The sequence below is a fragment of the Bufo gargarizans genome, chromosome 5 (assembly GCF_014858855.1).
Source record: "Bufo gargarizans isolate SCDJY-AF-19 chromosome 5, ASM1485885v1, whole genome shotgun sequence".
NCBI classification, from domain to species: Eukaryota; Metazoa; Chordata; class Amphibia; order Anura; family Bufonidae; genus Bufo; species Bufo gargarizans.
In genome coordinates, this window is record NC_058084.1 from 204,632,835 (window position 1) to 204,650,366 (window position 17,532).

The following is a 17,532-nucleotide window of genomic DNA, read 5'->3' on the forward strand; positions in this document are numbered from 1 at the left end:
GTGGAACAGTAATTCATGCACATCCTGGTTTTCACATTGTGAGGCTGTGTGGATTTTGCTGATGTTCCAGTATCCGAGTTTTCAAGGCTCTTGTTGTCATGCCGATATAAATCAATCGGCACGGACAAGTTAGCCAGTATACGACTCTCTCAGTGGTACAGGTTATGTAATGAACTATCTTAAACTCCGAGTCCCCGGAGGCGTCATAGAAAGTGGTGGAACGTTCCATGTATATACATGCAGCACATTTCCCACAAGCTCTCAAACCCCATGGGGGGACCTTTGCCCCCAAAGATACCCTTGGGAATACCAGCTACATAATGACTACTCGTCAACATGTCCTTCAGGGTTTTGGACCTTCTCCAAGTAATTTGGGGATAATTGGGTAGAGATGACCGCAGATCCCTGTCAGTCATCAACACTGACCAATGCCTTTTCATTATCTCCTGCATTCTGCGCCATTCATTGTTAAAGGGAGTGATGAATCTAACTAAGCCATCTTTAGATTTCTCAAATGGCTTTTTTCTACACAGTAAGGCCTCCCTCGTCTTGGTTTTGGCCATCTCATAACCCTTTGTCACCACCCCCATCTGATATCCCCTATCTAGGAAGCGTTGCGTGAGGTCTGAAGATTGTTGTTCAAACCTCTCCTCCTTGAAGCATATACGCCTCATCCTCATAAATTGGCCTTTCGGTATGGCCTGTATTACCTTGGGGTAGTGCGATGAAGTGGCATGCAACAATGCATTTACCGACGTGGGTTTCCTATGTACATCTGTCGCTACCATCCCCCTATTCTCCTTTTTAATTATAATATCAAGGAAGTTGACCTCAATTGGGCTGTACTTCCAAGTGAGCCTGATGTTAAACTCATTAACATTGAGGGCGTCCAAAAAGTCATCCAACTGAGACGTGGAGCCCTGCCAGATGAAAAACACATCGTCGATATACCTCGACCAGAGCTGAGCCGCGTCAAAGCCCACCGAGTTCTGGACGATTTCTTCCTCCCTCAGCCACAGGAACAAATTTGCATACGAGGGCGCACAAGGCGCCCCCATCGCAGTCCCCTGGAGATGCAGGAAGAAGCGATCCTTGAAAAGAAAATAATTATGATTTAATAAGAATTCCAATAACCTCAAAATCAACTCAATCAGATCATGGTCCAGATTCGTAATTGTGAGAAAGTATCTAGACACCCTCAGACCCTGGTCGTGGCATATCGACGTATACAGGGACTCCACCTCGCAGGTGACCAGAATTATATCATCCTCCAGGCACAACCCATCCAATCACCTCAACATGTGTCCTGCACAAAGGATGGCAAGGTCTCCACACAGCCCTTAAGATAAAAATCAATGAATTTCCCAATATTGGCACACAATCCACCAATCCCCGAGATGATCGGTCGTCCCGGTGGATTGGTGGCATTTTTGTGTACCTTGGGCAATAAATATAATGTGGGGCTGACTGGAGACTCCACCATCAATCCTTCCATCATTTTGGAACTGTTAACATTATGGGTCACTGCCTCCTGTAGTAGCATGTATAATTCCGCCCGGTATTTAACCGAAGGGTTGCCATCTAGGCGCATATAACATGCTTTTTCATTGAGTTGCCTGAAGGCCTCCCGCTCGTACATCTGCACCGTCCAGATCACATCATTGTCCGCCTCTTTAAAACCCACCTCTTTGAGAGATTTAAGTTCCCTCAAAGCTTTCCTTTGTGGTGGAGTAAGGTTGTCTCTGTATTTTTTTGGATGAAATTTTCTTGAAATCCTCTTTCACTAACTTGGTGAATATATCCACCACTGGACAGAGTGACCTGGGAGGGAACGTCTGTGATCTCCGGTGCAGGTGCACAGGGGCAGGCATCCCAGGCTGGCTCTCTTGTTCCTCTAAGCGGGACATAAGATCCTGAAGTGCCTGTTGTTCGGTTACATTCACAGGTACTAATTTATCATCCTTCTTGTTGAAGTATTTCTTCAACAGTAATTTACGGGAGAAAAGTTCTAAATCCTTCACTGCCTCAAGGAAGTCAAATTTCCCAACAGGGGAAAAGGACAGACCTTTTTGTAACACCTGTATCTGGGGAACACTAAGGGTAATACTAGATAAATGAATTACCTTCAGTTCTTGAATTATTTGTTCTTGTCGCTGTTGTTCCCATTTATTCTCTTCTGAGATGGGGTACGTAGGTTGTACTTCTCTTTGTCCACGTCTGGGCCTCACCTAAAAAAGGTTGTCCACATTCTTCTTCAGAGGTAACCGAATTACTAGATATGGAGCGTCTCCTATCTCACGTTTTCTGCCACCTAAAGACCTTATTTTGTTGGTAGTCTCTTAGGTCACGCTGGACTTTTGTAGCTTTGATAGTTTGATTAATTTTTCCATCACATTATACACTGCTCATATCCATGGTTATGACCACTCTGCAATCCAGCAGTGGTGGTCATGCTATCCAACTATAGGAAAAAGAACCGGCCGATGTGTGCTCCTGTAGTCCTGGCCACCCTTTGGTGTGCACTTTTTCCTATAGCGTGCAACCACGACCCCCGCTCCCTGCTGGATTACAGGGTGGTCGTAACCCATGGATACGAGCAGTGCATAATGTGATCTAAAAGTGAATCAAGCCTGCAAAGGACCGCCATATGGACAATCACAATACATTAGTAAGGGCCTTGTATTAAAGGGGTTTTTCCAGGTTCAGCGCTCCTTCTTCCCCCACTCAGCCCCTCTGACATTAGTATCGGAGCATTTCATGCTCTGATGCTCTCCCTTGCCCTGTGTTAAATTGCACAGGGCAAGGGAGTTTTCTGGAGATCTTGTGACGTACCAGACTCTCCATGGGTAAGCTAGGCGGAGGCTTCAGCCTAGCAGTGATCCCGGTAACCTCACTGGCACTAATAGGCGGGCTTTGTGCTGAGCCTGCTCCATACATGGCAGGTGCCAGCTGTATAATACAGCAGACGCCCAGCTGCAATGACGAGGAATGGTGATCACACTGAAAACAGTTAAGCCCATAGATGCCACATTCAACAGCGATCACAACATCTGTGAGATTAGTCATAGGGAGACTGCTCCCTCAGCTTTCCAGTCGGAAACCCCGCAGTGAAATGTCAGGGCTCCTATTGGTTGCCATGGGAGCCTGGGCGATGCTGAAGGCCTGCCATGGTAAGCTGCTTGCACAAAGCACAGCTTTACATGGAGAGCTTCAAAATCCTATTACCCATAATTGGTCTCTGTTATGGTGAATAGAACAAGGCGTCAAGAGTGCCCAGGTTCTAGCCCTGCGCCCTTTCCTTGAACGCCATATGGAAAAAACAATAAAAATCACACCACCATTTTTAGTCACCTTGTCTCCCCCTAAATAGTTGAATAAAAGTGATTAAAAACTTAAAAAGACAATTGTGTCTTGCCTACAGTTAAGAACGGTGGTGGGAGTGTCACAGTGCATGCATGAGTGCTGCCGGCTCTGGGGAAATACAAGTCATTGAGGGAACCATAGATGCCAACATGTACTGTGACATACTGTAGAAGAGCATGATCCCTTCCCTTCAGAAACTGGGCCGCAGGGAAGTATTCCAACATGATAACGACCCCAAACACTCTTGCAAGACGACCACTGCCTAAAGAAACTGAGGTTAAAGGTGCTGGACTGGCCAAGCATGTCTCCAGACCTAAACCCTACTGAACATCTGTGGGGCACCCTCGAATGGAAGATGGAGTAGTTCAAGGTCTGTAACATCCACCAGCTCCATGATGTCATCATGGTGGAGTGGAAGAGCATTCCAGTGGCTTGAGGAATGTTCCAGTGTGCGGACCAAAATGTTTCGTTGGTGAATAAAAGTCACATTTATTAAACTTTTTTGGAGTGCCGTGGAATTTTTTTTTTTTTAAAATTTTTGGGAGATTGGATCGCTTCAATCTGCCTTTGGACCTGCTTGGCCGTTTACACTTTATGCTATTATTGCCACCTTTTGCTTTGATTACTGCTTTGCACACTCTTGCCATTCTCTTGATGAGCTTCAAGAGTTAGTCACCTGAAATGGTTTTCACTTCACAGGTGTGTCCTGTCACGTTTAATAAGTGGGATTTCTTGCCTTATAAATGGAGTTGGGACCATCAGTTGGGTTGTGAAGAAGTCAGGTGGATACACAGCTGATAGTCCTACTGAATAGACTGTTAGAATTTGTATTATGGCAAGAAAAAAGCAGCTAAGTAAAGAAAAACGAGTGGCCATCATTACTTTAAGAAATGAAGGTCAGTCAGTCCGAAAAATTGGGAAAACTTTGAAAGTGTCCCCAAGTGCAGTCACAAAAACCATCAAGCGCTACAAAGAAACTGGCTCACATGCGGACCGCCCCAGGAAAGGAAGACCAAGAGTCACCTCTGCTGCGGAGTATAAGTTCATCCGAGTCACCAGCCTCAGAAATCGCAGGTTAACAGCAGCTCAGATTAGAGACCAGGTCAATGCCACACAGAGTTCTAGCAGCAGACACATCTCTAGAACAACTGTTAAGAGGAGACTGTGTGAATCAGACCTTCATGGTAGAATATCTGCTAGGAAACCACTGCTAAGGACAGGCAACAAGCAGAAGAGACTTGTTTGGGCTAAAGAACACATGGAATGGACATTAGACAAGTGGAAATCTGTGCTTTGGTCTGATGAGTCCAAATTTGAGATCTTTGGTTCCAACCACCGTGTCTTTGTGCGACGCAGAAAAGGTGAACAGATGGACTCTACATGCCTGGTTCCCACTGTGAAGCATGGAGAAGGAGGTGTGATGGTGTGGGGGTGCTTTACTGGTGACACTGTTGGGGATTTATTCAAAATTGAAAGCATACTGAACCAGCATGGCTACCACAGCATCTTGCAGCGGCATGCTATTCCATCCGGTTTGCGTTTATTTGGACCATCATTTATTTTTCAACAGGACAATGACCCCAAACACACCTCCAGGTCACCGGACCTGAACCCAATTGAGATGGTTTGGGTTGAGCTGGACCGCAGAGTGAAGGCAAAAGGGCCAACAAGTGCTAAGCATCTCTGGGAACTCCTTCAAGACTGTTGGAAGACCATTTCAGGTGACTACCTCTTGAAGTTCATCAAGATAATGCCAAGAGTGTGCAAAGCAGTAATCAAAGCAAAAGGTGGCTATTTTGAAGAACCTAGAATATGACATATTTTCAGTTGTTTCACACTTTTTTTGTTATGTATATAATTCCCCATGTGTTAATTCATAGTTTTGATGCCTTCAGTGTGAATCTACAATTTTCATAGTCATGAAAATAAAGAAAACTCTTTGAATGAGAAGGTGTGTCCAAACTTTTGGTCTGTACTGTGTAATATATATATATGTGTTCATATGTATGTGTGTGTGTGTATATATATATATATATATATATATATATATATACACATAAGTTGACATGTGACATTGATTTCTTGAACTATAAACGTGTCACACTGAGGGATTGTATTGCTTTAGACAACTGAATGATCTATTGTAAAAATCTTATGCGAAGGTGATTGGATTTGCAGGTGACATGATGCATGTGCCAAAAGTGGTAATAGTTTTCGCAGAAACTCAGGAGTCGATTTCAGGCACATTGTAAATTAAGCTATATAAGATAAGATAGAGGTTTGGAAAGTAGTGTTTTTTCCATTATTTTGTATAGAAATGCATTTTTTTGTAAATTAGATTTAATGAGAACAGTGGCTGTATTGAGGCGCTCATTAGGTTTGGTACACTCTGTAGTCATGTCATGGAATACTGCAGGAATGGTTTGTACTTTTAAACAAAAATATAATTATATATATAATTACATCATCTCAAATGATTCCCTTATGAATCAATCTCTAAAGCTTGTGATTTTTCTTTTTTATTGATTACCATTTTTATTGGCTTTGTGTTATTGTAATGAAAAGTACTTTGCCAGTGAAACTTTTCTATTTCGTTTTCTGAAGGTTAAACTAACAGAAATAACGTGCTAAAAAGTTTGGGGCTATCCACCAGAAAAAAGGGGAGTGAAGGAGGGAATTAGATTAACTATATCTTTAATATTGTAATTAGTGTGCATTCAAAAATGTACAGTTGTTAAAAATAATAATCTGTATTATATAAATTGCAGGGGGTTTTTTTTGTCTTTTTTTTAAGGTTTCGAACTTTGGGCAATTTATTGACCTTTCCTGCTGCTACAATCTTCAGTGCTCAGCTGTAAGATCTTACCAAAATTGGCACTGTGTCCAAGTCAGAGCCATTCGAACTGATGGACATGGGTAAACATTGAAAGCCACCCGAAGCCTCCTTCACTCCTTTATGTGCTTCTGTGGCGAACCAAAGGTCCCAGCAATAGAGAAGCACTGTCACCCTGGGTCAAATACAAAAGGGGTTTATTATACTCACAATGTTTCAATAGAATTAAAGCAGTGTATACAGAGATAAAACACCTGACCCGGGTTTCGCGCCAAGTTTCATCAGGGGCGTCTGCTCTACCCTTTTCAGGGAGGTCTTTTAAATACATAGATGATTGCAAGTCCCACTCACACAACAGGCAAACCAATACACTTTCCCACTGCATATATCACATAATATATAAAAATGTCCTAAAACCATTTATAAAATATATAAATCTTTAACAGTGTTGTCGTAATCTTATCGGCACACAATACGAACACAATCTCCTCCCTCCCGTGGTTCCCCTTTATTCACAAAATACACTACACTACGTCATCCCTCACATGACCTCTCTCACCTGATCTATCTACACCTATCGCAAACTACACCTCCTTCCATAGAAGGTCCTTATTACAACTAACATCATTTGTCTCATACCAGGCACGGCTTTAGATCAAATTCCACGTTTATACCCCTTGATTGCAATATATCAATGGTAAAGATCCATTCGACTTCTCGCCTATTAATTTGCAATATTGTGTTTCCCCCGCGCCAATATGGCTCTACCGCTTCCACTCCTGTAAATTGCAAACCACTTTGATCCTTCTGATGCACCTTTTTAAAGTGCATTGAGACAATATGTGTCTCCATTCCCTTTTTAATGTTCCTGATATGTTCCTGGATCCTTGTCTTAAGCTTTCTCATTGTTCGGCCTACATATTGGAGGCCGCACAGGCACTACAACATGTAGATCACTCCAACGGTCTCACAGGTAATTTGCCCTTTGATCTTAAAATTTCTGTTTCTTTCATTTATAATTTATAACTTCACTTTGTTCCCTATAATCTTCCAGCTTAGTACAATTCCTGTATATTCTTTTGATTTGCCCTTTCGAGGCTATAGTGGCAACTGGTTGTATCTATATAGCCATTTACATCAGTCTCTTTAAAAAATATTTTGGTTTTGAACATATTATCCCCTCTAATAAATTCTACAACACCCTGTTTCTCCCCTTTCCATATGAGCAGGCAGTCATTGATGTACCTACGTCATGTTCTTAACTCTCCATACTGTGTCATCTTATTCAGGACCAGCTGAATGGTTTCTCTCTCCCAGAGGCCCATAAATAAATTAGCGAAACTGGGGGCGAATTTCGTCCCCATCGCCATCCCAGTTCGCTGTACATAATAATTATTTTTAAACCCAAAATAATTGTGGCAGAGGCAGAAGTCGACACACTTGAGAATTAACTTTGCCTGTTCCTCTGACATCGACAGATCATTATTCAACTCTTCCTCAATAGCTCTAAGTTCCAAATCCTTCAGAATAACCATAAACAAGGACCCCACTTCTACTGTGGCCAAGCAGGTTTTTTCATGACAACTGCCAAGATTTTTCATTAGATCGATAACGCTACTGGAATTTCTTTCAAATAAGATGGCAGACAGTTCAAATATTTCTGGAGAAACTGACCTACATATTCTATCAGCCTGCTAGTAAGTGAGTTGATCCCAGACACTATCGGTCTTCCAATTTTTTTGCCAGGCTTGACCGATTTTTTTGGCCAGGCTTGACCGATTTTTTTTGCCAGGCTTTTATGAACCTTGGGCAGAAAGTATATGACAGGGGTAACTGGGAACCTATTAGTAAGGTATTCAAACTCCTTTTTTATTAACAAGGAGGTGTAGTTTGTGATAGGTGTAGATAGATCTGTTGAGAGGGGTCATGTGAGGGATGACATAGGGTTGTGTATTTTGTGAATGAACAGGAACCACGAGAGGGAGGATATTGTGTACGTTTTGTGTGCGATAAGATTATGAAAAGAGGAATCCTGTTAAAGATTTATATATGGTTATAGGATGTCTTTATTTTTCATATATAGCAGTGGGGAAGTGTATTTGTTTGCCTGTTGTGTGGGTGGGACTTGCACTCACCTATTTATTTAAAAGACATCCCTGGAACGGGTTGAGCAGACACCCCTGACGAAGCTTGAAGCGAAACCCGGGTCGGGTGTTTGATCTCTGTATACACTGCTTTTATTCTATTGATACATTGTGAGTATAATAAACCCCTTTTATTTTTGACCCTGGGTGACAGTGCTTCACTATTGCTGCGACCTTTGGTTCTCCACAGAAGCACGTAAAGGAGTGAAGAAGGCTTCGGGTTGCTTTCGATGTTTACCCATGTCCATCAGTTTAAATGGCTCTGACTTGATGAATTTTCTTCTGGGACTTTGAGGCAGCGCGGTCCAACCAAAAACACAACTAGAATGTATGTGAATACTTGCCCACTTCACAATTTAATACCTGCGACGCTAAATATCATATATAACGTACAATGGGCTGTTTTTACTATTTTTATTTAGCACTGTGTCCAAGTCAACGTGAATGTGAAAATATATATGGTTGCCATCTGAATGAGTTGTGTGGCTATCTAATGCACAAATGTGCTGGTTCCTCAAGAGGGGTAAAAAGGGGTATTTCAGGCTAACAATGTGGATGACCCAATATCAAATTGGGGGATGGCGGGCCAAAACCTGGCAACCCTCCAATCACCTGGTACCAGCGGCTGCCGGCATCAAAACTACTGCTGATAACTAAGCTTTTAAGGGGTTTTCTGAGATTTTCTTACTGATGACCTATCCTCAGGTTGGGTCGTCAGTATCTAAATGGTGGGGGTCTGACCCCAGGGATCCCTGCCGATTCGCTTTTTGAGAAGACAGCCTTGCTCCTTTGATGCTTTTACTGGGCCGAGTGATGACACATTCATGTGTCACGTGGCCTAGGAGCAGCTCAGCCCCATTTAAGTGGCGCCGGACCCTGCAATCAGTTATTGACCTTTCCTGACGACAGGTGATCAATATATATGACAAGACAACCCCTTTAAATCAGCTTGACAGGCTAACTATACCCACTTTCCCACCCACTTTTCAAATCTGGAGTGAGTGCTGTCAGGAGAGGTGATAGGTCCTCATTAACTCTTCTTAGACACTGTATATTAGAATCTTTTTTTTTTTCTTCTGCACAGTAAATTCTTTATTCTTCCCACAGGGATATGAAAGGAATCATAGTCACACTAAGTGACAGTGGTCATTTACAGTGCTCCTACTTTGGGACCGATCCATCTCTTTTTCAAGCTCCTAAAGTGGAATCCAGGGACATAAATTATGAAGAGCTGGATAAAGAAATGAAAGAACTCCAGAGAATTATCAAAGAGGCTACAAAAACACAAGGTCAGCAAATTTACATTTATACACAAACCATATTTGAGCTTTAATGAGAGACAGATCTTGCCCATAACCATCTGTCAGAACATTGCTTTTTGAATATCTAACCTGCACTGAAGAATTACTGGGAGGCTCACTAACACTTAAGTCTTATTACCTAATAGTATGCCACTTCGTTACTGCAGTTTTTGGGTGCGCAGTTTTTAAGGTGATAGGTGTGTTTCTTAAGTTTCATCTTTAAAGAGCGCACAGACAAAAACTACTTTCATTTGTATGAAAAAGTGTCTAATAAATACATTAAAGTGATGTCTAGGATTTTTTACTGTAAGAGCAGTAAGACTATAGAACTCTGTGCTGCATGCGGTTGTTATGGCTGATTCATTGTACAAGTTCATGAAGGGCTTGGATGCCTTTCTCTAATATTATAGTACTGTATCTCACGTTATGGGTACTAGATTCTGGAGAAGGGTCGTTGATCCAGGATTATAGGCTGAGCCAATTGGATTTTTTTGACTTTTTTTCAACATTTTTAGTCATGCTTCTCTTACTGATTGTCATGGCAGCGCTATGTTTGCTTTGTTATCTGGGGCGGGCACAGGCTCCATATCCCTTACCTATCCCGGTGGCCTGCCTCTGCTAGCTCTTCTCTGCCTTCCAGTAGCAGGAATGGCTGCCATAGTCCAGTGTCCCACGCTCAAAGCCGTAACCATTACTAGGCTATGGTGTTCTGAGAACAGCCAAGCAAGTGTGCATCTTGGTAGTTGTAGTTTTACCACAGCTGGAGTGCCGGAGGTTAGCCATCACAGCCTTGGGCTATTTAAGGCACCTTCCCTTTGAGGAATGTTCCTGAGCTTTAGATTCCTATAACCCTAAGCCAAATTGGTTAGTTGAGCCTATGGTTCCACAACCATTGTCCGTAACACTGATTCCCCACCGTTCCCATTCCAACTCTTACTGGTTCAGTGCTGTCTCCTCTTCATGTGAATGGTTAGCCCCTCACTGTCCATAGTGGGGACCTTCCTCAGCAACTGATTGGTCATTTCCTGTTTCGAGAGGAACTAGGATGGAAGGACTGGCAAAAGACCAGGAAGTGACGGATTCGGAGTGTTAGAGGAGTATCGCTTATTTTATTAATTTACACCGCTGAGAGCCTTTTTTTTAATAGGCCAACCAACTTCTTAAATTTTTCTCTGATATTTAGTATTTATAGATATATATATATAAGAATCTATACAGGAGACCCTTAGTTACATATGTTATGCTAGCTATGAGTATATACCGATGCGCCAAGCTTCAGTATTTAAAGTTAGGCTTTGAAAGTTTTTTTTTTAAATGTGACACTTGGTTCTCATATATTTTTATATTTTGTAATTTGCTGCCCTTACATGCATGAGCCAAAAAAAGTATGAATCATAAACTAGTATTACAGAACTTGTCTAAGTTTTCTGTAGCCACTTAAGCTAATTATTAATGAGACTAAGCTACCACTTCAGAAATAGAGTTCAGGTTACTGGCACAACCAAAGGAATTTTTAAGTCAGAATAAAACTGGTGCATTACTTTCATGACTTTTACAAAGAGTTGCTCATGGTTTTGGTTACAGTCTTATTAACACTTTGGCAGTCTATATGTTAGGAGTACAGCCTATGTTGGACTGTCTCCAGAGGAGGTTGAAAGAGTCATTACGACTCATGGTTTCATTTTATCCAGGAAATGTTGTGATTCACACTGACTTAGTCTTTCTGTCTGTACCTGCTGCTTTAGAAGCAAGGCTTGCTGTAAATATTACCCATCTAGAGTACATTGCCATAATTCACAGAAATATACGCTGAAATAACTGTACTAGCTAGCACTTAAAGGGGTTTTCTCATCTCAGACAATGGGGGCATATCGCTAGGATATACCCCCATTGTCTATATCGAGAACGGAACCCCGAAAGTGAAGGAGAGCACATTGTGCATGCGCAGCCGCCCTCCATTCATTTCTATGCGGCCGCCGAAAATAGCCGAGCGCTGGCTCGGCTATTGCCGCCTGCCCCGTAGAAATGAATGGGAGCATTGGCCGCGTATGCGCGGCATGCTCCCATTTACTTCTATGGGAGAGGCAGGGATTAGTGCTTGGTGGTGGATGCCCCCCAGGTCCTCCAGCCACAGCGCTCCCTGCTTCGTTCTCAATATAGGTGCGGGTCCCAGCGGTGGGACCCGCACCTATCAGACAATGCCTAGCGATATGCCCCCATTGTCTAAGATGGGAATACCCCTTTAAAATGCTTGACCGATTTTTTTGCCAGAGATCGGGGGCTGTATGAAATGAAGAGAAGACTATCCACATTCACGTTTAAATATCTCACCACTGCGATCACTACTGGGTCTGCAGTGATCATATGCATTTATTGTTAATGTGACCTCTGCAGGCCCAGGGGGATCAGAGTGGCGGCATGAGAGCTGCGTGACCTTTAAAAGTGAGCAAGTCAGCTTTTTTTTCCCCTGGCCTCCATAAACCCCCCAGCCCTTTTTTTTATTGTGGTCAACCTCTTTAAAGTAGATCTGTCACCAAGACAAGCCTTTTTATGTTTGTAAGATGCCCTTCTGTTGCTGTACTAGAGGATTTCATTTTACCGACCCCAAATAGCAGGGAACTGAAAGCAGCCAATCCCACACAATCTACCAAGCATGTAGACTTGATCAAGAGGTTGAGTTGTTGACATCAGAATGGGTAAGACATGGTTTCTGAGTGTTCTTGACTGAGGAGTAATTTTTGGTCAGACAAGCCAGGATTTGGAAATACACTAGATTGCACCCCAAAGTTCCCCAGCTTTTTGACAATCATAATCCATTTTTTGATTTGATGGGTAGTGCCGAACCACATTTCATTTTGTTTGGGTTTTCCAGGACTTTTATATTGTTGACCTATGTTTATGTTCACTGTGTAGTGGCCATACCTGATTACTGCAGCTCAGTCACATACAAGCTGTAGTAACCAGACACGACCACTAAATTATGTACAGTGCTGTTCCTGGCTCTGGTGCACTCTATGCTTCTCAGTCAGCTGTCTGGGAGTTGGACCACACTGGTGTGATATTGAGCTATCCTAAGGATAGTTCATAAATCTTGAGAAAACCTTTTTAAAATGGGGGGAAACTATTAAAGGGGTTGTCCGGGTTCAGAGCTGAACCCGGACATACCCTTATTTTCACCCCGGCAGCCCTCCTGAGCCTGGCATCGGAGCATCTCATGCTCCGATGCGCTCCCGTGCCCTGCGCTAGATCGCGCAGGGCACAGGCTCTTGTGTTTTCAATAACACACTGCCGGGCGGTAACTTCCGCCCAGCAGTGTGTTCGGTGACGTCACTGGCTCTGAGGGGCGGGCTTTAGCTCTGCCCTAGCCGTTTTACTGGCTAGGGCAGAGCCAAATCCCGCCCATCAGTGCCGGTGACGTCACCGGGCTGCCTGTCAGCCCCATAGAGAGCCCGGTACGTCACCGGAACTCAGAAAAATGCCTTTGCCCTGCGCGATTTAGCGCAGGGCAAAGGAGAGCATCGGAGCATGAACTGCTCCGATGCTCATGTCAGGGGGGCTGCCGGGGTGAACCTGGACAACCCCTTTAAAGGTATGAATAAATAGCATAGATATTACCATTGTGTTAATTGCCAGTTTTATGGAGTTTAACCCTGGTACCAGTTTCTAGTAGTGCTATGAACACCTTGGTGCCACTAGTGAAGAATAGGATTTCGAATTAGCAGTAGATGTGGAGCCACATGCTACAAGGCTTAGAACCGCACGTGCCTTCAGTGGATTAATGTGCATTTTGGGCGCAGAGTTGGAGTTGGCTCCCTTTTGTAGCTGAGCTATTGGATGACACCACAGTTGGTCTCCTGATCACAACATTGCCTAAAGCAACAAGATTGAAAATAGTGAAAGCTAAATATGCAATCATCGGAGGGACAATGTTGGTATTTTTTCTTCTTTTATAGTTGCATATTCTAACTAAAACCATATTTGGGGTCATGTATAAGACTATAAAAGTTTGACTAACTCTGCACATCTGCAGTACTTATTAACACGATGTCAGCGGTCCAGTTCCATAAACACTTGTTTTAATTTAGATGTATTAAATATGGCATGTGAAATAAATGTTAATTATTTTTCTTAAATCTGCCTGGCTTGCAATGTCTCTAGAGCCAAGTACTTTACAAGGCATCCTTGACATAAAATTATACTGACGTTCAAATGCCAAACTGCTAGTAAAACAATTCATTAAGTCACTGAATGCTTCTGCTCTTCACCATCGGAGCTCAGCAGGTCTCTGTTTCTCTTAAAATGCTCATTCTGTAAGGATTTTCTTAAATTTTCCCTTAAGATTCTAGTTAAATTTGAGCAGCAAATCTTGTCATTTTATTGTTGGTGCAAATATTGATGACAGATAGGACCCATGTGGGGCTGGCTTTGCCAGGTTACGCTGTTTGCGTTCCAGCACGGCATTACGTTGGTGTCATGTTGTATTCGTTTTTTTATTTTTTATTTCATAGATTCAATATTGTTATTGGTATGGACATTATCTATCTTCACAATGATTACCAAGTGAAGCACAGACTTTTCGTAGGTTGGCCCCACGTTTGGCCGGTTGATAATCACACCATGTGAACCAAAGTAGTGTATCTAACAGGTCAACTATAATAGTTTTGGTCATTTCCAACTGCAGAATATAAATCCTATAACCAAGACTATATAATTCAAAATTCAGTTGTGCAAAGTCATAGTAAAGTATAAAAAAAATATATATATATTCATAAGTAACAGAATGACAATATTTTAAAAAGTTGTGGCAGTTGGCAGTACTTCCAGGATCAAAACAGAGGACATAAGTGTCCCACTCCTCATTAGTTAAACAGTGGGTAGAATGCACAGTTTGTATAATAAGCCAAAAAAACCTCAAAACATAACAGAAAGGTACATAATGGTCAATTACAGTAATCCTTGGAAAGTATGAAGCAAGCCTGTAATAGCAGTAGTTCACAAATGTGAGGGAAGAAAAAACAACTTATTTATCAAGACAGGTGTGTGCTACGGCAGTCTTCGTGGGCCCTGCGCTGCTGGAGGAGACGAGGCACAGGCCACAAATTCAAAGCCTCCCCAGGGCACCAGACTGAAATCCGAATACAGTTTCCTGCATAATTGACGATAAATGTGCCACACTGCGCCATCGCCATTCTTTTCAGAAATTGGCAACATCTGCGTAACGATGCCAATAGTGACGGCATTTTAAAAGTCACAAAACCAAGTTTTGCGACTTTAACGCTGAATCTGTGGTGTAGGGAGATTATACATTTCCTACCTGTGTGTTTTACCTGCAACAGCTTGTTATGTTATAAGTGCTGTGACTTATATCTTATTATATAGACTGTGCAATAATTAAACAGCAGGTAAAAATGCAGAGTGGTTTTATGTGATTTTAAATCAAAATGAAATATAAACCTTAGTTTATAGTGCCTAAAATGCCTGTAGATAGATTGTAGCACTAGTACATATATAACTCTTCTTGCACATCTTTTGCACATTGAATAGCATGTGATTTTACAGCTTTTATCTTTTTTTTTTTATAGATATTTTGCCAAAAATAGAAAAGGAAGATGATTTGATTTTATTGGCCAATGTATCTCCCTCTCTTGATCCCGTGTCGGTGAGTAGTAACTTGATGTGTATTATTTTTGCTTTTCATTGATATTTATGAACTCAACCCTTGCACTTTCAGATTCCGCTCCCTAATATTCACGCTTAGTTGCTGGACAGGCTTATTTTATTAGACTACTTTCACATCTGCGTTTTGCTATACGGTTTTGAGATCCGTCATGATCTCAAAACTTCAGCAAAATGCTCCTGTTTTCTCCCCATTCATTTTGAATGGGGAGAAAACTGAAGGAACTTGAACAGAGTGCATCAGTATGCACTCCGTTTCTTTGTGTTTGAATGACGCACACAAAACCGCTGCAAGTAGCGTTTTTGTGTGCGTCATGGGATACTGAGCAAGACTGATCCGGCATGAAACATGATGTAGGTCAGGGGTGGCCAACCCGTGGCTCTTGAGCCGCATGCGGCTCTTTGCTTCTTCAAGTGTGGCTCTAGCTGTGGAGCCGGGAAGCAGTCAGCGGCTCACTCTCCACCCCATGCTCAGATATCTTTTTCTGATCAGACACCGTTGCTACTTTGCAGCTCGAGCTCAGTCTCCACCACGTGCTGATGCACAGTGTGAGTACGTAGTACGTGTAGACACACACTATGACCTGACGTTGTGCTCATCAGGTCACCGTGGAGAGCGTGTCAGACCTGCAGAGTAGCAGGTGCACAAACAGTAGCCCAGTGCCTGATCAGGAGAGGGAAGAGATTTTTTTTAAATTATACAACTGAGCATGAGGGAATGATCTAAGCATGGGAGGTTCTGATCTGAGCATGGGGGATATGTCCTGATCTGAGCAATGGGGGTCTGATCTGAGCATGGAGGTTCAGATTTGAGCATAGAGACAGATCTGAGCATGGGGTGTCTTGTTTGAGCATGGGTTTGTAAGGTCTGAGAAAGAGGAAAATCTTAGCATGGGGGGGGGGGGCTGTGCATGGGGGGGGCAGATCTGAACACTGGGGGGAGATCTGAGCACTGAGGGTCTGTTACTGGGAGTCTGATTTGTGTTGTCTGATCCTAGCATGGGGGTCCTTTTTTGTGGGGTCTGATGAAGTTTGGGGATCTTATTTTAGGTCAGATGAGGATTGGGGATATGATTTAGGAGTCTGATGAAAAATATATTTTTTCTTTTTTTCTCTTATTTTTCTTTGTTAAAACCTATGTAGGTGCATCCTGTAGGGCGAAAAGTATGGTGACTCGTGTGTAAATGTGTAGTTTGTGGCTCCTCGTAGTCATACTTGGCCACCCCTGATGTAGGTCAATGGTGCCGGATACGTTTTTTCGGACACTAATAAAATGGATCCGGCGCCCGTTGACTTAAAATGGTTTTAGTGCCTGATCCGTCTTGTTCATTTTGGAGATAATTCTACTGGATCCATTTTGAACGGATGCTGAGGGTTGTCTTTTTGACCAGATGCGTTTTTGCTGATCCCCTCACGGATCCAGCAAAAATGCAGGTGTGAGAGTAGCCTTAATATCGTATTTTTATATATTTTATTTATTTATTTTTTTAAACCTACCCATGTTCATTAACTATTTCACATGATCTTACCCAAACTTAGAAGCTACTGCTTCTATTGTGTTTTCATCTGGGGCTGTTGTCCACAGTTTAGGGACTTGAAGGTATCTGACTAACTTTAAAACAATGTGGTAGAGACTAGCTCTACCAGAATGAAAGCGGAGGGCAGTGGTAAATTCACATAAATGCGCCTTCTATTTTTCTTTATTCTTGTTTCAGGTTCACAGGCAATCACAGCAGCTCACATATGGGAAGTTTTTAAAGATTTGTGGAAAATTGTAGCTGGATCATGAATAGTTGGCCCATGTGGAAAATCCCTCATGTGAAGCTTAAAGTGAACCTGTCACCTAGAAAATGCATATTAAACCGCCAGCAGTACCTTATTGCAGCCTGTAGCATGATTATAAAGGTGTCTGTGTCTTTTCTGTGCAATGCAGCAAAAGTCTGTAAAAAGACTTTTATTCAACGGGCCACGCTATGTAAGCGATAGTTTTGAAGTCAAGGGGGCATCGGCTTTCTTGCCTGAAGTCAAGCCCCCTTTATTTTCCCATAGCGTTTGACTGATAGGATTTCCTTCACTACTGGACACTTGAATGTAGTCTTGCGCGTGCGCTGTGTCCCCGCAATACCGGCGCCTGCGCATTGTTCCATTCCGCTATGAGGTATTGTTCAAAAGCTCAATGCTCAAGCACTAGCACATGAGAGCCTGTGCATACGCA

The 17,532-nt window shown here is 42.6% G+C and overlaps 1 protein-coding gene across 1 annotated transcript in view; it reads left to right on the forward strand.

The window, feature by feature from the left end:
- Positions 1 to 17,532, forward strand: part of BBS9 (Bardet-Biedl syndrome 9) — a 394,796-nt gene that overhangs the window by 144,938 nt on the left and 232,326 nt on the right. The window contains 2 exon segments of the mRNA XM_044293961.1: positions 9,448 to 9,629; positions 15,224 to 15,300. Of these exon segments, the coding sequence (XP_044149896.1) occupies positions 9,448 to 9,629; positions 15,224 to 15,300 (259 nt within the window).